The sequence below is a fragment of the Mauremys reevesii genome, linkage group 1, assembly GCF_016161935.1.
Source record: "Mauremys reevesii isolate NIE-2019 linkage group 1, ASM1616193v1, whole genome shotgun sequence".
In the NCBI taxonomy this organism is placed as follows: domain Eukaryota; kingdom Metazoa; phylum Chordata; order Testudines; family Geoemydidae; genus Mauremys; species Mauremys reevesii.
In genome coordinates this window covers 319,326,640-319,351,075 of record NC_052623.1, presented here as the reverse complement: position 1 = coordinate 319,351,075, position 24,436 = coordinate 319,326,640, and the positions used below count along the sequence as shown (strand labels likewise).

The 24,436-nt window shown below is 45.0% G+C and overlaps 1 protein-coding gene across 2 annotated transcripts in view; it reads right to left on the bottom strand.

Annotated features, from left to right (window-relative positions):
* The window catches only part of LOC120395732 (ADP-ribosylation factor-like protein 8B), a 45,375-nt gene extending 29,803 nt beyond the window's left edge, over nt 1-15,572 (bottom strand). The window contains exons 1-2 of one of the 2 annotated variants that reach the window (XM_039520406.1): nt 15,139-15,572; nt 5,607-5,687 (exon numbers count right to left, since the gene is read on the bottom strand). In XM_039520406.1, coding sequence (XP_039376340.1) covers nt 5,607-5,687; nt 15,139-15,261 — 204 coding nt within the window. In that variant the 5' untranslated portion in view covers nt 15,262-15,572. The remainder of the gene's footprint in view (nt 1-5,606; nt 5,688-15,138) is intronic. The other variant, XM_039520407.1, reaches the window with a different exon arrangement.
* Between the last annotated feature and the right edge of the window lie 8,864 nt (nt 15,573-24,436).

Here is a 24,436-nt window from a genome sequence, read left to right as displayed (position 1 = left end):
GAGATTCCCAAACCTGAGCTGGCTTTTGTAGGTGACAAATCTTAAGAACTGTCACAGATTAAAGTGTCACTAGAGGAGGTCTTGGAATTAACTGATAAACTCAACATTAACAAGTCACCAGGACCAGATGGCATTCACCTAAGAGTTCTGAAAGAACTCAAATGTGAAGTTGCGGAATTATTAACTAAGATTTGTAACCTGTCCTTTAAATCGGCTTTGGTACCCAATGACTGGAAGTTAGCTAATGTAACGCCATATTTAAAAAGGGCTCTAGAGGTGATCCCGGCAATTACAGACCGGTAAGTCTAACGTCGGTACTAGGCAAATTAGTCGAAACAATAGTTAAGAATAGAATTGTCAGACACATAGAAAAACAAACTGTTGAGTAATAGTCAACATGGTTTCTGTAAAGGGAAATCGTGTCTTACTAATCTATTAGAGTTCTTTGAAGGGGTCAACAAACATGTGGACAAGGGGGATCCAGTGGACATAGTATACTTAGATTTCCAGAAAGCCTTTGACAAGGTCCCTCACCAAAGGCTGTTACGTAAATTAAGCTGTCATGGGATAAAAGGGAAGGTCCTTTCATGGATTGAGAACTGGTTAAAAGACAGGGAACAAAGGGTAGAAATTAATGGTAAATTCTCAGAATGGAGAGGAGTAACTAGTGGTGTTCCCCAAGGGTCAGTCCTAGGACCCTATTCGATTTATTCATAAATGATCTGGAGAAACGGGTAAAAAGTGAGGTGGCAAAGTTTGAAGATGGTACTAAACTGCTCAAGATAGTTAAGACCAAAGCAGACTGTGAAGAACTTCAAAAAGGTCTCAGAAAACTAAGTGATTGGGCAACAAAAGGGCAAATGAAATTTAATGTGGATAAATGTAAAGTAATGCACATTGGAAAATAACCCCAACTATACATACAACATGATGAGGGCTAATTTAGCTACAACGAGTCAGGAGTCATCATGGACAGTTCTCTGAAGATGTCCACGCAGTGTGCAGAGGCGGTCAAAAAAGCAAACAGGATGTTAGGAATCATTAAAAAGGGGATAGAGAATAAGACTGAGAATATATTATTGCCCTTATATAAATCCATGGTACGCCCACATCTCGAATACTGTGTACAGATGTGGTCTCCTCACCTCAAAAAAGATATACTGGCACTAGAAAAGGTTCAGAAAAGGGCAACAAAAATGATTAGGGGTTTGGAACGGGTTCCATATGAGGAGAGATTAAAGAGGCTAGGACTCTTCAGCTTGGAAAAGAGGAGACTAAGGGGGGATATGACAGAGGTATATAAAATCATGAGTGGTGTGGAGAAAGTGGATAAGGAAAAGTTATTCACTTAATCCCATAATACAAGAACTAGGGGTCATCAAATGAAATTAATAGGCAGCAGGTTTAAAACAAATAAAAGGAAGTGCTTCTTCACGCAGCGCACAGTCAACTTGCGGAACTCCTTACCTGAGGAGGTTGTGAAGGCTAGGACTATAACAGCATTTAAAAGAGAACTGGATAAATTCATGATGGTTAAGTCCATAAATGGCTATTAGCCAGGATGGGTAAGGAATGGTGTCCCTAGCCTCTGTTTGTCAGGCCTGGTCTACACTACGCATTTAAACCGAATTTAGCAGCGTTAAACCGATTTAACCCTGCACCCGTCCACACAATGAGGCCCTTTAGATCGATATAAAGGGCTCTTTAAACTGATTTCTGTACTCCTCCCCGACGAGAGGAGTAGTGCTGAAATTGGTATTGCCATGTCGGATTAGGGTTAGTGTGGCTGCAAATCGACGGTATTGGCCTCTGGGCAGTATCCCACAGTGCACCATTGTGACCGCTCTGGAAAGCGATCTGAAGTCAGATGCACTGGCCAGGTCGACAGGAAAAGCCCCGCGAACTTTTGAATTTCATTTCCTGTTTGCCCAGCGTGGAGCTCTGATCAGCACGGGTGGTGATGCAGTCCCAAATCCAAAAAGAGCTCCAGCATGGACCGTAAGGAAGATATTGGACCTGATCGCTGTATGGGGAGACAAATCTGTTCTATCAGAGCTCCGTTACAGAAGACAAAATGACAAAGCATTTGAAAAAATCTCCAGGCTATGATAGACAGAGGCCACAGCAGGGACTCAGCACAGTGCTGCGTGACAAGCGTAATGGAAAGCCAAAGAATCAAATGGACGCTCATGGAGGGAGGGAGGGGGTACTGAGGACTCCAGCTATCCCACAGTCCCCGCAGTCTCCAAAAAGCATTTGCATTCTTGGCTGAGCTCCAAATGCCGGAAGGGTCAAAAACATTTTCCCGGGTGTTTCAGGGTATATGTCGTCAATTTACACCCTCCCTCCACCCCCAAAGAAAAGGGAAAAAAATCATTTCTCGCCTTTTTTCAATGTCACCCTATGTCTACTGCATGCTGCTGGTAGACGGGGTGCTGCAGCGCTGAACACCAGCATCCCCTTCCCGGTGGCAGACGGTACAATATGACTGCTATCCATCATTGTCATCAGCCCATGAGTGCTCCTGGCTGGCCTTGGTGAGGTCGGCCGGGGGCGCCTGGGTAAAAATAGGAATGACTCCCGGTCATTCCCGGCAGATGGTACAAAAGGATTGGTAACCGTCCTCCATCAGCCCCACCCCCGTCATGTCTAAAGAAAAGATTCTGTACTGCCTGGACTATCATAGCAGCGGGAGGCTGGGCTCCTCTCCCCCCCCTACCCTTTAATGTCCTGCCTGGACTATCATAGCAACTGGAGGCTGCCTCCTCCTCATTTTATCTCACTAAAAAGTCAGTGTTTCTTATTCCTGCATTCTTTATTACTTCATCACACAAATGGGGGGACACTGCCACGGTAGCCCAGGAGGGTTGTGGGAGAAGGGAAGCAACAGGTGGGGTTGTTGCAGGGGCACCCCCTAGAATGGCATGCAGCTCATCATTTCTGCGGGATCTCTGGGGCTCTGACATGGAGCGGCTGTGCTCTCTTGTTCTCTAGTACACTTGTCCCATATTCTAGGCAGGACTGACTCTATTTTTAGACAAAACATAAAGAAGGGAATGACCCAGGGAGTCATTCCCATTTTTGTCCATGCGCCCCCGGCCGACCACAGCGAGGCCAGCCAGGAGCACTCATGACAGCAGCAGACAGTACAAAAGGATTGATAACCGTCATTGCCAATTTCCAAATACAAACGGTGCAAAATGACTGATAACCATCATCTCATCGCCAATTTACAATGGCAGATGGTGTAATAGGGATGGTAATCGTCTCTGCTACCTTGCAAAGGCAAATGAATGCTGCTGTGTAGCACTGCAGTACCACCTCTGTCAGCAGCATTCAGAACACATACGGTGACAGGGACAAAAGGCAAAACAGGCTCCATGGTTGCCATGCTATGGCATCTGCCAGGGAAATCCAGGTGAAAAAGGGAGCGATATGATTGTCTGCCGTTGCTTTCACGGAGGAAGGATTGAGTGACGACATTTACCCAGAATCACCCGCGACACTGTTTTTGCCCCATCATGCATTGGGATCTCAACCCAGAATTCCAATGGGCGGGGGAGACTGCGGGAACTATGGAATAGCTACGGGATAGCTACCCACAGTGCAATGCTCCGGAAATCGACGCTAGCCTCGGTACATGGACTCACACCGCCGAATTAATGTGCTTAGTGTGGCCGCGTGCACTCGACTTTATACAATCAGTTTTAAAAAGCCGGTTTCTGTAAAATCGGAATAATCCCGTAGCGTAGACATACCCTCAGAGGATGGAGATGGATGGCAGGAGAGTGATCACTTGATCATTGCCTGTTAGGTTCACTCCCTCTGGGGCACCTGGCATTGGCCACTGTCGGTAGACAGATACTGGGCTAGATAGACCTTTGGTCTGACCCGGTACGGCCGTTCTTATGTTCTTATCCCATCTAACATCCCATCACAGACCATTGGGCATATTTACCTGCTAATAATCAAAGATCAATTAATTGCCAAAATTAGGCTATTCCATCATACCATCCCCTCCATAAACTTATCAAGCTTAGTCTTGAAGCCAGATATGTCTTTTGCCCCCACTACTCCCCTTGGAAGGTTGTTCCAGAACTTCCCTCCTGTAATGGTTAGAACCCTTCATAGAATCATAGAATATCAGGGTTGGAAGGGACCTCAGGAGGTCATCTAGTCCAACCCTCTGCTCAGAGCAGGACCAATCCCCAGACAAGTCTAAACTTCCTAGTGTCCAGTTTATATCCATTTGTTCTTGTATCCACATTGGTACTAAAAGCTTAAATAATTCCTCTCCCTCCCTGATATTTATCCCTCTGATATATTTATAAAGAGCAATCATATCTCCCCTCAGCCTTCTTTTGGTTAGGCTAAACAAGCCAAGCTCCTTCAGTCTCCTTTCATACAACAGGTCTTCCATTCCTCGGATCATCTTAGTAGCCCTTCTCTGTACCTGTTTCAGTTTGAATTCATCCTTCTTAAACATGGGAGACCAGAACTGCACACAATATTCCAGATGAGGTCTCACCAGTGCCTTGTATAACGGTACTAACACCTCCTTATCTTTGCTGGAAATACCTCGCCTGATGCATCCTAAAACCGCATTAGCTTTTTTAATGGCCATATCACATAGACGGCTCATAGTCATCCTGTGATCAACTAATACTCCAAGGTCCTTCTCCTCCTCTGTTACTTCCAACTGATGTGTCCCCAATTTATAACCAAAATTCTTGTTATTAATCCCTAAATGCACGACCTTGCATTTTTCACTATTAAATTTCATCCTATTACTATTACTCCAGTTTACAAGGTCATCCAGATCTTCCTGTATGACGTCCGGGTCCTTCTCTGTGTTAGCAATACCTCCCAGCTTTGTGTCATCTGCAAACTTTATTAGCACATTCCCACTTTTTGTGCCAAGGTCAGTAATAAAAAGATTAAATAAGATTGGTCCTAAAACCAATCCGTGAGAAACTCCACTAGTAACCTCCTTCCAGCCTGACAGTTCACTTGTCTGCTTTTCCCCTGTACTGATGTTTTAACTGTAAGATTACTATATTTGAAAAAGATTAGAGGGGAATAAAATCATCATCAGTTTAATTTGTGCATTGGACAGCACTTCATATAGTCAGATTCACTACTTCCTTGAATTGTCAAGTAAATTTTTTTCTGTTTTTCACACAGCAGGAGAGCACAGAGAAGATGATTAGTTCAAACATACAAGAGTTATTGAAAAGTCACAAGAACTGGCAAAGAGATGCAGTGGCAGGTGTAGAAAATAGTTTTACCTTTCTTTTTTAAATAGACTAAGTTTCACATTTGCTGGATTACTTTAATAATGTGTTGTTCACTATGTAGGTCTGTTTTCATAAAAGTGAACATACTTCTGTAGGTTTCTTGAAATAACTGACCACAGTGCATATTCAAAAGAAGTCTCAATACAGATTATTAAAAAGAATAATCCATCCTATTATTTCATGAGAAAAATGACAGCTGTCATCAATTATGCTAAGTGCAGCCATTTTCACCGCACTCACATTCCATGCTAAAAATTTTGGTTTTAATAGTTATTGCCTCTTTTGTATAATTCAGACAAGAACACTTACCTTTATGGTAACATTTCCTTTTGTTATTTTTCTCATATTGAAGCCTACTGTAGGAATCATATCTTCTGTGAACTGCCCTGACTGGAAAAGAAAAAAAGAGGGTTATAATTAATATAACTAATTAAGAACTAATACATTCAGCATTTGTAATCTAAATAATCTTTCATTTTCACAACACAAATTGAAAATTATGTAAATTATTTAAAATAACATGAACCAATGCTTTGATTAACACACTGTCCTGCCACTGTGAGAAAACTGACTCATGTCCGGCCTCTTGTTCCTAGACTGATTATCCTGAATAGTCAAAGAAACTCTCAACACGCTTCATCTGGTTCCTTTAGCTAATCTGGGGGCAGCATTGTTGGATTATTATGAGGCCTTGACAACACTAGGATGTTTCTCCTAAAGTTCCTCACCATTGTTACCATGGGTTCAGCTCCACCAAAGGTAACAACGGTGAAAGGGGTGATGCTGCAGGGAGTAACTGGTATTTTGAGTAGCTTGGTGTTGGAAGCACCACCTACCCTCGAGTTCTTACTATTACTGCAATAAGTGGAGCTGAATGAGTGATAATTTGGGAAATTTTAGGAAAATACTCTCTCATACAAAAGGTTAAGGGAAGTCCTGTCCAGTGCCTCACAGTTGAAATGAGCATAGCTACAATAAAGGAACTTCGTGTTTGTTAAAGCGCACTTTACCATAGTACCATGAAAGAGGAGGAAGTGAAAAATGAGAACATAAGTAGAGGACTCACTATGCCCTCTCCACCCATCACCTCCAAAAATGTACCTTTAATAAATATAGTAGGCATTTTGTCCCACGAACAACATTATATTGGAGCTATTTTCTACGCTGCTTGACAACTGACTGATTCCTAATGTTATCGCTGGTCACACCAGACATGCTGCATCTTTCTCCTTCATTAACTGGGGTTAAGAGGCTAGATTCCATCACTCTATCCTTTATCTACCAACTATGGTAAACCAGTTTTAGTCTGAGGCAGGGTTTCTCAAACGGAGTCGCCGCTTTTGTAGAGAAAGCCCCTTGCGGGCCGGGATGGTGTGTCTACCTGTCCCGTCCGCAGGTCCGTCCGATCGCAGTTCCCACTGGCCGCGGATCACTGCTCTGGGCCAATGGAAGCTGCTGGAAGCGGCTCGGGCCAAGGGACGTACTGGCCACCGCTTCCAGCAACTCCCATTAGCCCGGAGCAGCAATCCAGTGGGAGCTGCAATCGGCCGGACCTGCGGACGGGGCAGGTAAACACACCGGCCCGACCCATCAGGGGCTTTCCCTACAGAAGCGGCGACCCCTGTTTGAGAAACCCTGGTCTAGGGCTTAAAAAGTCACATAACTTTCAATAGAGATCTGTTACTCTCACTTGATTTTTTTTTAAATGTTCTCTATCTTTCAGATTAAAACAACTTCTATTAGTTAGTTCCTTGGTTTGTTCAGGGTATATTGTTCAGAGGATACCAAACTTCTCTATAGGCAATCTTATGGATACATTTTCTCCCATGCTTTGCCCCCATCTTTTGTTTCTGTGTGTCTCTCGCTCGTTCTTTGTTTCAGTCACTGTCATAAACATACAGCTAAGGGTAGCATTTAATTCCTCTTTTACCTGTAAAGGGTTAAGAAGCTCAGATAACCTGGGTGGCACCTGACCAAAAGGACCAATAAGGGGAGAAGATACTTTCAAATGTGTGGGGGAAGGTTTTGTGTCTGTGTCTCCAGGAGTCAACAAGGAAACAGGGCAAGGAAAATACATCTCCCTAAGCCATACCTGAACTAAGCATCTAGTCTTGCAAAAATAGTAAGTAATAGCAAAGAAATCAGTTAGATTACACTTTGTTTTAGCTTGTGAATTTTCCCTGTGCTAAGAGGGAGGTTTATCCCTGTTTTTGTAACTTTAAAGTTTTGCCTAGAGAGGAAATGCTCTGTATTTTTGAGTCTTCTGTTATTCTGTAAAGTACTTATCATTCTGATTTTACAGAGGTGATTCTTTTACCTTTTCTTTAATTAAAACTCTTCTTTTAAGAACCCAATTGATTTTTCATTGTTCTTAAGATCCAAGGGTTTGGGTCGTGTTCACTGTACCAATTGGTGAGGCTATTATTCTCAAGCCTTCCCCAGGAAAGGGGGGTGCAGAGCTTGGAGAAATATTTGGGGGGGGAAATAGGACTCCAGGTGGTCCTTTCCCTGATTCTTTGTCTAAATCACTTGATGGTAGCAGCATACTGTTCAAGGCAGGGTGGAATTTGTGCCTTGGCAAAGTTTTTAACCTAAGCTGGTAAAAATAAGCTTAGGGGGTCTTTCATGCAGGTCCCCATATCTGTACCCCAGAGTTCAGAGTAGGGAAGGAACCCTTAACAGTCACTTTCTATAAATGCCTCTATGTGCAAAAATCATCACTAAACGCAACTGTACCTGTGCTCCTATATAAAACCACATGCCTAGCAGGAACAGAAGCAGAAATTTGGAATTGAATAAAATCAGACAAAGCCTAGTTAGTTTAAATCTTCTTTTAAATACATTGGTCTAATTTGTTCAATATTTTGTGATGAACTGACTTTCAAAGCGAGAAACCAGAAGAAATGTGATTATTCTTTAAATACTGAATCTTGGGGGGAGGGGGAGGGGAGTAAATAATTACACCAGGAATCCATTAAAAGTCATGATTTTGGTAAATCCTAAGAAAGTAAGTCTTCCATTTTTATTAGTAAAGTATACATCAGACATTTTAAATAGGAAGACATACGTAATAAAATAAAAGGTAAAACTGCCCTGGTATTGGAGATACAATGTATATATTGAGGTCCTCAAACAGTTAATGTCTCCTGTTTAGATATTTGGTCTTATCTTTCTGAGATGTTTCTATTATGGTAGAAAGGAAACAGTTACAAGCTGGACAACATTATTTTTATAGTTCTCTTCTCCATATACAACCTTGGACTTTCTAGCTGAAAGACAAGGGGTGGGGGTAGAGGTGTGGTGGGGGGAGAGATTACTAATCATTGCCCAATTAACATATAGTTTCTTATCAAGGAATCTGTTGTGATAAGATTATTTGTTTCAAGCGCTATAAGGAGCCTTGAAGTGAGAAGAATAAGTCCAATAAAACAGACTATTTCCTGGGAAGGTCCCACAAGATACATATCTTGTTTTTGTAATATTCAGGGGTGTGAAGTCAGACATCCTTATTCTATCATATTTCAATAAAAAGAAACAAACGACAATCTGAAGGAAACAATAGATTTGATGCTTGAGGGGTTTGAAATGAATTTTTCATAGCTTCCAAAGCCAGAAGTGACCATTGTAATCATCTAGTCTGAATGCCTGTGTTACACATGCTTACAAATATGGATTTATAAATGCTTTGGGATACTGAATTAAATGTCTCCAAATACTGAGTTACCATAACTATATGGACTATTTTCATTAACAGTCACTCTTACCATTAACAATGGCCCAGATTCTGCTCTGTTATACAGGCTCAAATCCAAAATAAGTCCTTTACAGACAGTGGAATTTGTCTGGATTTACACTGGTAGAACAGGGCAAAACCTTGCCCAAGCTCTTCAGGGCAGGGACTGTCTCACAATGTGTTTGTACATGGCTTAGCACAGTGGAACCCTGACAAGGATCTCTGAAGTTACTGCAATACAAACAATATCCTACCACTGTGTTTTATGGTCCACCACAGTTTGGGTTTAATACATTCAGTCCCTTGTCATGATGGTTTCTCTTTTCCCATTCAACCTTCCTCCCTTCCCCCTCCCCACTTCCAATCCCCTCCCCTCAGGTCCATTGTACACCTCTACCCCAATAGAATGCAACTTGATATAACATGAATTCGGATATAACGCGGTAAAGCAGCAGGGAGCCCCGGGCCCTTTAAAACGCCACCCAAGCCCCGCTGCTTTACCAAGTTGTATCCAAATTTGTGTGGAGCCCCGGGCCCTTTAAATCCCTGCCCAAGTCCTGCTACCAGAGCTCCAGCAGTAATTTAAAGGGTCCAGGGCTCCCCACAGCAGCTGGAGCACTGGGCCCTTTAAATCCCCGCTGGGGCTCTGGCAGCCAGGCTTGGGCTGTGATTTAAAGGGTCAGAGGCTCCAGCCGCTCCGGGAAGCCCCGGGCCCTTTAAATCCCGGACCAAGCCCCGCTGCCAGAGCTCCGGCGGTGATTTAAAGGGACCGGGGCTCCCTGCAGCGGCTGGAGTACTGAGGCCTTTAAATCACCGCCGGGGAAGCTGGTCCAGTCCAGCATGGCATACCGGCCCGAACCGATATAACGTGGTCTCACCTATAAGGTGGTGAGATTTTTTGGCTCCCAAGGATCACGTCATATCGGGGTAGAGGTGTATTCAAGAATAATCCACTGTGAACCACTTATCCTGGACTGTTTACTTCAGAACTGGTTCCCAACCAATCCTTCTCTATCATGACACCTTATCTCTAACATGAAGGACACAATACACGTGCTTTTCCATAGCTGCAATCTGTGCCCTTCCCCAAATCAGAAACCATGGTGAAAAGTGATTCATTTCATAACATTCTTCTTAGACTGCATCTGTGCTGGCAGAAATTAAGACGTAATTTTTCACTAGTGCATCTCCACTGTTTATAGCAATGACAGAAACTGTAGTGTGCACAGTGCAGATTTTTTTTTTCCTACCACCACATTGTCTTGCCCATTCGGAGTAGAATTACATAACATGACAAGAAGAAGTTGAGAGTCCTGTCCAACACTGCTACCACTGGTTGAGCTGTAATGTGATGGCTTATAGCCACAGAGTTTGCTAATGTAAATGCAGCCCAAAACCAAAAGGTGTTATTTCTTAGCTAACTTGTTCTCCTCTAACCTACAGCAAAAGATTTAGAGCAGGGGTCGGCAACCTCTGGCACGCGGCTTGCCAGGGTAAGTACCCTGGCGGGCCAGGCCAGTTTGTTTACCTGCCACATCGGCAGGTTTGGCCGATCACGGCTCCCACTGGTCGCGGTTTGCTGTCTCAGGCCAATGGGGACAGCGGGAAGACGCGGCCAGCACATCCCTCGCCCGCACCGCTTCCTGACGCCCCCATTGGCCTGGGATGGCGAACTGCGGCCAGTGGGAGCCGCGATCGGCCGAACCTGCCAATGCAGAAGGTAAACAAACTGGCCCAGCCCGCCAGGGTACTTACCCTGGCGGGCCGTGTGCCAGAGGTTGCCATCCCCTGGTTTGGAGTTTGTGCCAGTCCTAGTATACCTGCAGAGAGCACCATAAACACACTGTTAGTGGGAAGTCAACTCCTTGCAATGTAAATCATTAAGCACTAACACCCGCACTTTTTATTACACTGGTGCTGTCGTCTTATTGTAAGACTATTTCCATTTTTGCAATGGTTGCAAGTGGCAAGTTGATTTATTGTTTGCCAAGCAAGAACTCCCAAGGGCAGAGCAAGCCCTTGCGAGCTGAATGCTCCTCGGCTGGAGACTAGATTAACAGCAGCACCGCTGAGGCCCATACAATCAGATCACCCGAATGCCAGATATGTCAGCAAACTGTCTTTTACAATCTGACTGCAGACATCCTTTTCTGTTTGCTGATTGATGGTCTTCCCCACAACATACCCTCCCATTGGCCCGCTGCTAGCCTCATTCTCCAATACCTGCACGCTTCTCTTTATTCTTCCATCTTTTTTCCCTTCTATCCTGCTTCCTTCCTCCTCTGATCTCACCCCCCACATACCCCGCCGCCATTTCCCTTCATTGCACCTTGGTCCCCATATTATAAAGTAAAACAAAAAACAAATGTGGGACTAAAGTTGTGTGATTGCCACCACCCCCAATCACTTGCTTATATGTTGTATCCCTTCCTCCCATGCTTCCTCTGTTTTTTGTCGTCTTAAACTGCCATCTTTTCAGGGTAGGGACTGACTCTTGAAGTGTCTATATGGGTGTTACCGCAACATAAGTTAGTAGTAACTGTCAAGGCTGATTCCCCACTCTGGCACTTTGAGTGCAGAAGGTGGGGGGCCCGCAAGGATTCTAAAAAGTAATATTGGCCACTCCAGGCTGGTATTAAACTCCCAAGGTTACAGATTTTCTTTGACCTTGGATGGGTAGATGCTGCCACCACACAAGTGCAGAACCCCTTTAAGAGCCCAGGAAGGCGCACTTGGGAATTCTTTCCATGGGGGTACTCTCAACCCTTTCACTCCCCCTCCGGGGAAGAGCTGAGAAAGAAAACAAAGGAAATCAGCTGTTGCCAACAGCTAATTAAACAACTTATGCACAAACCTCTTAGGACACCAAAAACAAAAAAACAATCCTGTTCTTAAAAAAAAAAGGTAAATTTTATTAAAAACAAAAAGAAAGAAAATACATCTGGAACTTGGGCTATTGCTAGAATTTAAAAGAGCCAATATAATAATTAAGCATCAAGAATGGTTTTCTTGAGGTCCAGCTTAAAGGTTACAAGCAAAACAAAAGCATTTGCGGGTTAGCACAGAGTCGTCCACAAGCCGTAAAGAAATAAAAGAAATAACCCTAATCACATCTTCCTAGACAGTCCCTGATTTACTTACGTATCTGGGGTTCAAATAAGTAGTTCTAGGTATGATCTGATGATTTTCCATACCTGGCTTAAAGCTTCTTATAGCATTGCTGCTATGTCTCTCCTCTCTACAGAGAACAACAGACAGGAAAAGTTTTTTTCCCCAATTTAAAAAAGTTCTAGCCCTCCCATTGGCTCTTTTGGTCAGGTGCCCACTCACTTACCTTTACCTATGCATGCAGTCAGACTTTTTAACCCTTTACAGATAAAGCAAGTGGAGAACAGCTACCAAGAGAGATTCTACGCTAACTGGCTGGCTGGGTGTCCACAAAACAAGCTAGCCCCCTTCATTTATCAGAGTAACAATGACAGGCAAAATGGAGACAATGGGACGCACTGGGAAGCCAAAGGAAAGATTAACTTTGAGTAACAATAGATAAACAGATAGATAAGACAGATAGCTTAGCTGATCAGTACATACTGACAAGTAGGGCTGGTCAAAAGTTTTCTGATAGAACAATTTTCCATCAGAAAACGCTGATCTGATGGAATCAAAATGTTCCATGGGAATGTGTCAATTCCACTGAAACTTTCAAAAGAAGTCACACAGAATGGCAGACCGGCTAGTCAGCTCCTAAGTTCCCTCAAAGCTGTGCGGCAGCCTAGCCTCTCCCTGCTGGCCTCAACTCAGCCCAGCCCCAGCCCTGCCATGGCCTGGGGGAGAGGCGCCCCTCCCCTAGCCCCGGCCTGGACTTACCATGGCCACGGGAGAGGTGCCTGTCCTGCAGCCCCAGCCCAGGTGCTGCTGCAGGGAGAGAGAACTGGGGAGAGTCCTCTCTCCCCACTGTAGCCTCGAGGCAGCCTGTACCCCAAACTTCTCATTCCTGGTCCCACCCCAGAGCTTACACCCCCAGCTGGAGCCCTCACCCCTGCACCCTAGCCTTCTGCCCCAGCCCTGAACTCCTCATCCTCGGCTCCACCCCAGAGTCCTCACCCCCTCCGCACCTCAACCCTCTGCCCCTGCCCTGAACCCCCTACCACACTCCAAACCCCTCGGCTCCACCCCCGCCACATGAATTTTGTTATGTGCACCAATATGGAGGTGATGTGTCACACATTGCCTTCGTATTGGTGCACATACCAAAATTTATTGCGCACTTGCGTGGGAAAAATTAGAGGGAACACTGGTCAGCTCCTCAGATCACTACATGCTGGCCAGCTTGCCTATTACCTAGCTCCTTGGCTGCCATGACATAATAGTTAAAATCTTTCAACCTTTATATTACATTATAAAAGTCTTGTTGATTGTAATGTTATAAAGTCAAAATTAAATGTTTCGACCTTATCAAACTAAAATGTTTTGATGCAGTCAAAATAAAATGTAATTTGGATTCTTCCAAAATGAACTTACAGAATTTTGCTCCAGTGGACATTTTGAAAAATTATTGTTACATTCCTATTCTAAATACATTTTGGAATTTCCTACAGAAAAGGTATTCCATTTTCCAAACAGCACTAATATTCAGTCAGCATGGCCCAGAGCAGCGATCTGCGGCCACTGGGAGCCAGGATCGGCCGCACCTGCAGACGGGACAGGTAAACAAACCGGCCCGGCCGGCCAGGGGCTCTCTACACATAAGCGGCAACCCCTGTTTGAGAAACCCTGGACTAGAACATTATTTTATCAGGTGCATTTTGGCTAGATAGGAGGTGTTGATGTGAGGATTTATATAAACAAAACACTATTTTATTGTAGAAAAAGTGACTTTGTATAATGTACAAATATCCTTTGTCTGGGGGATTCGCAGCGAGATGGATGAACCTGATAATCAAAAAGCTATTTTCTCATCCTTAACTTACTTTAAACTCACATCTGTTGTTGGTGTGATATTAAAGTGGTTGCGAAATGGTCACTGTCCCAGGGTTCTTCCCATCCCCCACTCCCTACAGAGATCTTATGACAGGATGAGGACTTCACCACAGGCAATAAACCTCTCTTGTGAGGGGATGGGGAGGTGAACAGGAGGGAAGGGAGGTGCCAGGCATTCAGCTACAAGGCACTAGAAATCCTAACAAAGTTTCTAGCAACCATCTGCTTCCCAGCTTCAAATACAAACCATGTTCCCCCCACATACTACTACAAGTGTTCTCAACCTTTTTCTTTTTGGGGCCCTCTTCCCCAACATGCTATAAAAACTCCATGGCCCAGCTGTGCCACAACTGTTTTTCTGCATATAAATGCCAGAGCCTGCAGTAGAGGGTAGAAGGGAGGGCAATTGCCTTAGGCCCCCCACTACAGGGGGCACCACAAAGCTAAATTGCTCTGCCTTCAGCTTCAGCCTGGAGTAGCGGGGGGGCGGGGCTGCAATCCCATGTGAAAAGGCTTCAGCTTTCTGTCCTGGGCCCTAGCGAGTCTAATGCCAGCCATGCTTGGCAGACCACCTGAAACCCACTCACAGCCCCCTAGGGTACCCCAGGCCCCAAACCACTGTAGTACTACACACTGCCCTAATGGCTTACTCCCAGGAGGGAAACCAACCACAGGCAAGGTTCATCCAGCAGGCAGGGCTGGGGGCCTGCTGCATCCAAACCCAGGGACAGACTGCCTCCATTTTCCCTAAAGAGAGACAGTCCCAGACATGGCCCTCTCGCAGCAGAGGGTCTCCCTGTCCCCTTAAAGAGACACAGCCCCCCCACCCCCCAGCCCAGTGACAGGGTCCCAGACACAGCCCCCCCACCCCAGAGACGTTGCCCCCCACCCATCCAGACAGAGCTCCCCCGCCTGCCAGAGACACCCTCCCATCTCGTTAAAGGCACAGCCCCAAGACAGAGCCCCCCGCCTCATTAGTGACAGCTCTCGCCCGCCCCAGAGACAGGGCCCCCCTGCCTCATTAGAGACACAGCCTCCTCCCCCCACCCCAGGAGGGCCCGGGCCATGGCCCCCTTCTCCCGGGGACCGACGAGCACGCCGCGGGGAGGCCGTGGCCGGGCGCCGTACCGCCAGCACGGTGAGCAGGGTGGTCTTGCCCGAGTACTGCAGCCCCACCAGGGTGAGCTCCATCTCCTCCTTCCAGAACAGCGAGCGCAGCCACTCCAGCAGCCGGGCCACCAGCGTCAGCATCCCGGCCAGCGCCCCCGACGCGCCTCCCAGCTCTGGCGGCACCGCGGGCTCAGCGGGGCAGCGGCGGGCTCCGGGTCCCGGCGGTGGCGGTGGCGGCTGCGCTGGGGTCGGAGCAGCTGAGCGGGGAGCCGCACGTGATCCCAGCCACCGCCCTTCTCCCCAGGCTGCCGCTGGCTGAGTCGCCGCAGACTGGGAGGGGCTCGGGACGGAGCGGCCGGGCGGGTCTCAGCGGCACGTGGGCTGCGGGAAAGGGGGATGAGCCTGGGGGCGATAGGCTGGGTCCCCGCGGGGGTGTCACTCCGGGCGGGGGGTCACGTGGGGGGTGACAGGCTGGGCCCCCGCGGGGGTGTCAGTGAGGGGCGGGGCCCCGGCGTCACGTGAGGGCTGACAGAGTGGGTCCTGGGGGGAGGAGGGTCGTTAAGGGTTGGGGATTAGGCGAGGGGGGGTCACAGGGTGAGTGTCACTGAGGGGCTGGGTGGAGGGGGGGTCACGTGAGGGGTGATAGGCTGGGTCCCTTCAAGGTAGGGTTGCCAAGTTTGGTGTGAGGTATTCCTGGAGGTTTCATCACATGACAAGCATTAATTAAACATAATTTTTTAATTCCTGGAGAAGCCAGGACAGTCTTGAAGGGTTGTTGTTACCCCTACTCCCTCCCTTTTGCTGTCTGGTGGTAGGGATAGCTCAGTGGTTTGAGCATTGGTCTGCTAAACCCAGGGTTGTGAGTTCAATCCTTAAAGGGGCCACTTAGGGATCAGGAGCAAAAATTGGTCCTGCTAGTGAAGGCAGGGGGTTGGACTTGATGACCTTTAAAGGCCCCTTCCAGTTCTAAGAGATTGGTGTATCTCCTATTATTATTATTGTTACTTCAAGGAGTTTATTACTGAAGGGTGGGAGGGTCACATAAGGAGCAAAAGAGTGGATCCTTACAGGATGGGCCCTGGCTGAGAGGTAGGGATCAAGTGACAGGGTGGGTCCTCACAGCAGGGACCGAGGGGTGGGGGAATCATGGGTTGACAAGTGGGTCTTCATGGAGGGTTACTGAGGGGCAAGGCACTGGCCCTGTATAGAGTGTTGTGCAGGGGATGCAAAGCTTAGTGCTTGGGGTCTTGTGGCACTATCCTAGTTCTTGGGAGACTCAAGGTTCAGGTCCCCACTCTGCCATTGATTTCCTGTCTGACCTTAGGCAAGTCACTTAGCCGTCTGTGCCTCAGTTTCCCCTCTGTACAATGGGGATTGCAGACCTACCCTGCCTCACAAAATAGTGGGAGAATCAATACATTAACATTATAAAGCACTCGGATATTATAGTGATAGGGGCCAGAGAAGTACCTAAGATAGACAAGGCTGGTGCAGTGCAGGGAAGGGAGGTGTGATGTGACTGGTGATGGCCTGGGGTCCATGCAGGGGGCATCATCTTTAGGTGTTGGGGCAGTTTACAGTTGGAATACCTCACCCCTCTGTCAATAATGCCAGCTTCCATGCCCCCTTGATCCACATCTCCTATAGCCAACTGAATGCGTTTTCCCATACTACCCCTCATGTAGATAACAGCTGTTAAATTCTGGTCACTAGGTCCTATCCTCTCATTCAAAATCTTTGTTGAGACTCCTGTTTTCATGATACCCATTTGAAGTGACATGCTAGCCTGTAGTTAACCAGATGTTAATGCCCATAAAGTGGATTTTCACTATCACAAGGAACTTCCTTTTGTTTGCAACTGATAAGGAAGCACACTAATACTCACCATGTTATTTTGACTCATAATATTGCACAAAACCTTATGTTTCCCCTATATATACAAGACCTATCACACACTGAATCTGGGTGCATATGTCAACCTGAAATTATTTGTTAACGTTGCTGACATTATAATTAAAGTTCTGCATTATACAGAGGGACATTACTGGGTTGGGTGTCATTTCCTCGCTTGTTAGAAGCAGAAGAAAATTCCTTTTGACAACGCATCTGTCACTGGCAGTAGAAACGTTGTGTGGCATTATGATATGGTTGAAATGTCCCATAATTTGGAATTTCCTTGCTTTTTAGGGTTTGGGGATATGTCACACATTCTTAATTATGTTTATTACCATAATGCATAGGGGATGACAATAAAAAAACAAGGTGGACAGTGCTTGGCACAATGGGAAACAGAGTAGTAGACAGTCTTTACCCTGCAGAGCTCAATATCTAAACACAAAATAGGGAAAGAGGATATAGCATGCAAGCAATGTGAACAGCATAATGGCCTGCAAATGTCGTGTTTTAATTGTTCTATGAGTTTTCTTTAAAAAACAATGTTAAAGATGGAATTTAGATAGGGGGTAACTAAGCTAAATGGAAAGAGGACATTGAAGGGAGGTGGCTGAGGGTATGAAGGGCAAGTATGATGTGAAGCTGTGGTGAAGAGATGGAGAGCAGTGGCACAAGGCAGGGGAAGGGAAACAAACAGCCAGTCACATATGGCAGAAAATGTCCTGTCAAAATTGGAGAAAAACTCTGATGGGATCAGTTTCAAATGATCGCTGCTAATCCCTTTTCAACAAAGTTTTGTTTATAGAATTTCTATTTATGAAATGTAATTGCCTCACCAAGATGTGCACATGATCAAATTGACTATCTGTGGGATCTTATTGCTGAATCTCTGACCCTCATCACCTCCCTACTCATTGAGACTATCACTCATCATGTTGTGTCTACATTTACATTGTACGCCCCCAAGGGCGGAGACCTTTTAGTATATATCACCTAGCAGGTTTTACATACTGCAATAATAATAAATACTACCACTACTACATATTTTCCTATTCACAGCAGAGGCAGGTCATATGATATACAGCCAATCCAGTTTACAGGAATGGTTTGTGTGGAATGTAGAGGTTATGATTCATGGATGTAGTGGACAACCTGCAAAGTGCAGTGGTTTCAGGTTGCAGGTGGGCTCTTTTGAAAAACTACCATTTTGGTTCAAAGAGGTCATGTAAAATGAAGCCCTTTGAATTCACATCAAGTAGGAAAGTGTTGTGAAAAAATTTTGTTTGTGCAAGGCTTTTTAAATACTTGAGTGACTAAGCCCTGGTCTACATTTGGGGGGCGGGGATCGATCTAAGTTACACAACTTCAGCTACGTGAATAACGTAGCTGAAGCTGATGTACTTAGATCAACTTACCGTGGTGTCTTCACCACAGTGAGTCGACTGCTGCTGCTCTCCTGTTGACTCTGCTTGCGCCTCTCATGACGCTGGAGTACAGGAGTCGACAGGAGAGGGCTCGGGTGTCGATTTATCGTGTCTAGACTAGATCCCGCTGGATCGATCGCTGCCCGACGATCCAGCAGGTAGTGTAGACCTATCCTGATATACTATGGTGATGGAGGCTTAAAACAATCTGTAGAGATACACATATACAGTATACCTTAGCAATGAGTACTGGAGGGACTATGTTTCTGTCATACAAATAATAAATATTAACATTGGAATATTAGACTTCCAGGAAGTGGCTGAAGTATATATGTCTTTTGTTATGGAGCCCAAGGGGATCATAGTGTAATGTGTGACTAATGTCTTATGAAAAACCTGTACATGATTTGTCCACATTCTTAAGTTTGTTATAAAGTCCTAATTTTGAGACAACCTTTCTTGCTATAAAATTCTTTAGCTTTTAGTTTGCAGGCAGTCTAACAAAGTATTGCATGTAATACTGGGAGAATATACCTCTTTATAGCTGCAGCTCAGAAGTACACTGTTCTCATGGTTTGAGGTACGGGACTGGGAATCAGAAGATCTGCATTCAGTATCTGGTGTGACTTTGGGAAGGTCAATCTCTCTGCGACTTAGTTGCCTATGAGTAAAATTATACTTCCTTTCTCCTACCCTTTGCTCATCTTGTCTATTTAGATTGTAAGCTGTCCTGGGCTGGGATTTATGTGTATGTACAGCACCTCGCACAGCTGGGTCCTCTAAGCACTCTTAGGATTTAGCTGGTTTATTATTTTTATTATGCTCTGTTATAGTAATTGGCCCTACAAATTTGACCTAATTGTGAGTTCAACTGTTAAGATCATGCTTGATAAACAAGAAGAGTATGGAACCAGAGATCGGTGAACCAAAATTGGTGTGTTGGAAACCAGGCGTAACTGGTGGACAAGATAATGAGAGAACAGGCTAGTCTACCCATCATTGCACTTTTGGGGTCCTCAAAAAGAGATTTGGGGAAGTGGGGAAGCTGGCTATTGTGACGCTGGCTGCAAGATGAGAGAAGGGGAAGGAGCAAGTTTCATCATTATGGCTGCCACCTTCACCATCTCCTGGGACCTAGGGCCTTCTTTATCCTAATGCTGATAGATGACCAGGCTAGAGAAAGAGGGACCTAGACACCACCAGCTCTGGCTAAATCCCAAACACCATCTGCACTTCATCTCCCTTCCCACCATGTGTTCTTTCCTTCCCCACCTTTGTTTCTTTTCTTTCCTACCTGTCTCCTTTTTCCACCCATTTAGTAAGTCTGGCTTAGCCAGGCAAGACTGAATATTTTTCAGTACTGCTGTGAGCTTATGACCAGAAAGAGGAAGCTAAAAGCAGTGCCCAAGCAGTCCAATCCTCATGTCAAGGTTGCCAAGTCTCAGAGTGGCTGATAAGACCCTGGGCTTGTCTTCACTACTGGGGAGATCGACGCTGCTGTAATCAATGCAGTGAGTGTCGATTTATTGGGTCTAGTGAAGACCCAATAAATCGACGGCAGAGTGCTCTCTGGTCGACTCCAGTACTCCAGCTCCGCAAGAAGAGTAAGGTAAGTCGACTGGAGATTGTCTCCCATTGACACAGCACAGTGAAGACACCGGGGTAAGTCGACCTAAGCTACATCGACTCCAGCTATGTTATTCATGTAGCTGGAGTAGTGTAATTTAGGGCATGTCTACACTACAAAGTTAAGTCGATTTTATGTAAGTCAACATTGAACCTCTGATTTAAGCAAGTCAATCTTGCATGTCTCCACTATGCTTATTGTGTCAGCGGAGTGCAACCTCACTAGTAGGGCTTGCATCGATGCACAAAGCACTGCACTGTGGGTAGCTATCCCACAGTGCTTGTAGCCAAGTGGAATTTTGGGTTGGGCTTGCAATGCCTCATGGGACCAAAACATTTGCCTGGGTGGTTATGGGAACATGGTGTTAGTCTCCCATGATGCACTTACCTCCCTCCCTCCATGAAATCAACAGCAAAGAAACCAAGCCTTTTTCGCACCTTTTTTCCTAAGCCTGGGTTACCCACACAGATGCCATAGCATGGCAAGCATGGACCCCGCTCAGCTGTACACTGTTATTGTGAGCATTACAAACACCTCACACTTATCCTGTAGTATTTACTCAGATGAAGCAGGAGCCGCCCTGCGGAACAATGTGATGCCACACAAACAGCCCTGCTGGAAACCATGGACCGGAGCAATTTGCAGATGCTGGCAACAGACATGCATCACCTTGACACGGTGGAGCGCTACTTTTGAGCAAGGGAAACAAGCAATGACTGGTGGGACCGCATAGTTCTGTAGCTATGAGATGACGAGCAGTGGCTGCAGAACTTTTGAATGCATAAGACCACTTTCATGGAACTGTGTGAAGAGCTTTCCCCAGTCCTGAAGTACAGCAATAGTCAAACGAGAGCTGCTCTGACAGTTGAGAAGTGAGTGGCGATAGCTCTTGACGATTGCAATGCCAGACTGCTACTGGTCAGTGGGGAATCTATTCAGAGTGGTAAATTTACCGTGAGATCTGTTGTGATCCAAGTTGCCAGGACAATCAATAGACTTCTGCTAAGAAGAGTATTGACTTTGGGGAACATGCAGGACATAGTGGATGGTTTTGCTGCAATGGGGTTCCCTAACTGCAGTGGGGCTATAGACGGATATTTTGGCACCAGACCACCAGGCCAAAGAATACATAAACTGAAAGGAGTACTTCTCCATCATGTTGCAAGTGCTGGTGAATCACAGGGGCCATTTCACGGACATCAATGTGGTATGGTCAGGAAAGGTGCATGACGCGTGCATGTTTAGGAACTCCAGTCTGTTCAGAAAGCTGCAAGCAGGTACTTTCTTTCCAGACTGCAAAAAAAAAAAAAACATTGGTGATGTTGAAATGCCAATCATGATCCTGGGAGACCCAGCCTACACCTTGCTCCCATGGCTCATGAAGCCGTACACAAGCAGCCTGGACAGCAGTAAGAAGCAGTTCAACCGTAGCCTGAGCAAGTACAGAATGGTGGTGGAACGTGCCTATGGATATTTAAAAGGGTGCTGGCATTGTTTGCTTACTAGGTTCGACCTCAGTGAATGCAATATCCCTATTGTTGTTGCTACCTACTGTAATAGCTACTGTAATACTGTAATAATATCTGTGAAACAAAGGGAAAAATGTTTTCTGCAGGGTTGGGGGTTGACGCAGACCTCCTGGGAGCCAATTTTGAGCAGCCAGCCACCAGAGCAATCAGAAAAGCACATTGAGGGGCTCTGTGTCTCCGTGAGGCTTTGAAAACTAGTTTCAGCAATGACCCACAGTAATGTTACACTTATGTGTGTTCATCAGACTTTAAAAACAACAGTTCTAGGTCATTTCAACTAATTTCCTCTCTCTCACCACCACCCCTTAAAAAAGGACAGCTATTACCATAGATAATATGATTTAAAAGACAGTCAGATGTGGCAAAGGGGGACCTCCTTTTTAAAAACTCTCCACAGCTAAAGGAAAAAAGAACAAGTGATGTTAAAATGAAAAGTTTACTTAATACCTTACATTTCAAATGCATTAACTGTTTTTCATTCTTTTTTGTATCTTTTATAAAGAGTTAAAAGAGATGTTTAACGGTGTGCTTGCCATGGTACTAAGCAGGCTGAGGTCTCTGTACACCAAACCCCAAACCTTGTTTAAATCTGTTTAATGTTGGACAGTTTCAGGGTCATGTTAACACCAACTCTTTGGGTTCTTTATTCCATCTAAAAAAATACAACATGCCATTCCAGAGACATAGTTGGAAATGTAGAAGTGTTTAAGAGGATGTATATGTACCCTTTGAATAACATAATTTTTGAACAATAATGATGATGACTTAAAATGTATATGTGGTAAGTGAGGACCTGTACCAAAACCCCATATCCAAGCACTCCTAAACTTCAAGGATGGCAGGGAATTCAGAATCCCCATCTTTGTAACACTGTCACTTCAGGGGGTAGGGGTGGGAGGTGTAATCTGAATCCAAATTTTGTGGCTCAGGCTCATTTCTAGTGGTAGCTGTAGAGCTGAATAAAAATAAACCTGCAACTTAATACAATCTTTAGGGAGGCCAACATGAACAGAAATGATTTATCTGGATCGTGTGTGTGTGTATGTGTGTGTGTATGGTGTTTTAAAGTTTATTCTGACATAGTAAGACCAGATGTTTGGGGGGGAAGGGGAAATCTGCAATGTAAGCCACATACTTTTCCATTAATGAGATAATGCACTAGCATGTGACTAGTTGCCACTTCTCTTTTTACAGCAGGGTCAAGCATTTGCTTATACTAAAGGAAATTCAGAGGCTTTAATGAATTTATCGTTGGAAGCATTCGTTATGCCGGCTATATATATTCACTTATGCTAAGTATCCCATAACATCTTGCATTAGCTGAAGTATGCTTTGGCTTAAGTAGATAACAAAGCTGTCAGGACCAGAACAACAAGGTATAAAACTAGTTGGTTAAATCTGGTTTCAGATTATGTACACAGTACCTTCTACTTGTAAACAGGCAGGGTATAAAAAGATGGTTTTAGGGGTGTAATTTTGGGAGCACATTTTCTGTGTTAGGTGAATGTAACAATGCTGCATGAGATGGCTTCCTAGAGACTGGTATTGCATAGAATTTTTTTCCTGTATTATATTATTATTGGCTCATAGCAATAAACCTGACTGACATTGGTTATTTGGTCTCTTGAGTATATTTCATAATGAACCAAAGTGTGGTCAAGCAGTTGACTATACAGTTTATCAACACTCTGTAACATACTATTAGTGTTTATGTGCATCATTGGTGCCCTCTACTGGATGGAGAGTCAGAAACTCTTTAGTGTTTTTCTTTTTTATAAATTTGTCCCCTGCTCTAGTGACTAGAGGACTGAAAAGGATTTAAGAGCAGATATGACATGCTAAAGCAGATTATCTTTTAGCTCAAGAAATCTGTTTTGGAAGCTGAAGTTTTATGGGTTCTGTGCATTATGAATGCAGCTTCACCCACTGAGACTATGCTTGGGATAGAGGGTGCTTCAAGCTAATTAGGCCTATGCCCCTTCTAACTGATCAAGCCTTGCAGTGAGGTACTGGGTCCTTTGTTGGTGATATTAACAACGTTCTCCTTATAAAACTACAGGATGCCACCAACTTTCCATTAAGTGAGAGATTATTAGTTCCCTGTTCAAGAAACCATCTCTTGACACTTAATAGCCTTCCCAACTAACTGTCCTTAGCCTGAGGGAACAGTGAATGTAGTGAGGCTATTAATACTGTTAATGACTTGTATTTTGTTTGTCATTGCTGCACTTAGGGCACCGTCAAACAAACATATTATCATAGCACTAGGATCCCTAGTCATGGACCAGGGCACCACTGTGCTAGGTAGTGTACAAACACAGAACAAAAAACCAGTTCTTGTCCCAAAGACCTTGCAATTTAAGACTAGTCAACAGATGGCTACAGATAGACATAGGATTACAAGAGAATGATGACATTCTTGGTCAGCATGATAGGCAGTAATCTCAGCACACCAGCAGCCTAACCGTTGTGAAGTTTTTTTGTAGGCATCTTGGCAAAGAAGAGTTTATGGAGAGATTTAAAGGTTGAATAATGCATTTGTTTTGAGAAGGCTTATGGGGAGTTTCTACCAGCTGTGAGGAGCACCATGGGAGAAAACACAAAGGTGCTTGTATGGAAAGTGAACAATGGAGGCTGGTATCAAGGGTCAGTTGAGGTAGTCACTGACCTCTCAATAGTGAGAGATAACATGTGGGGTGGGTTTAGGCAGTGAAAGACCTTGAAAGTGAAATATGTAGGTTATGTTTAATGTGACAGAGAAGGGGGAACTAGTGGAAGTATGCAAAGAGACCAGTGACAGGCTAGGGAAATGATCTTTGCATTCGGAATGGATATGAATGAGG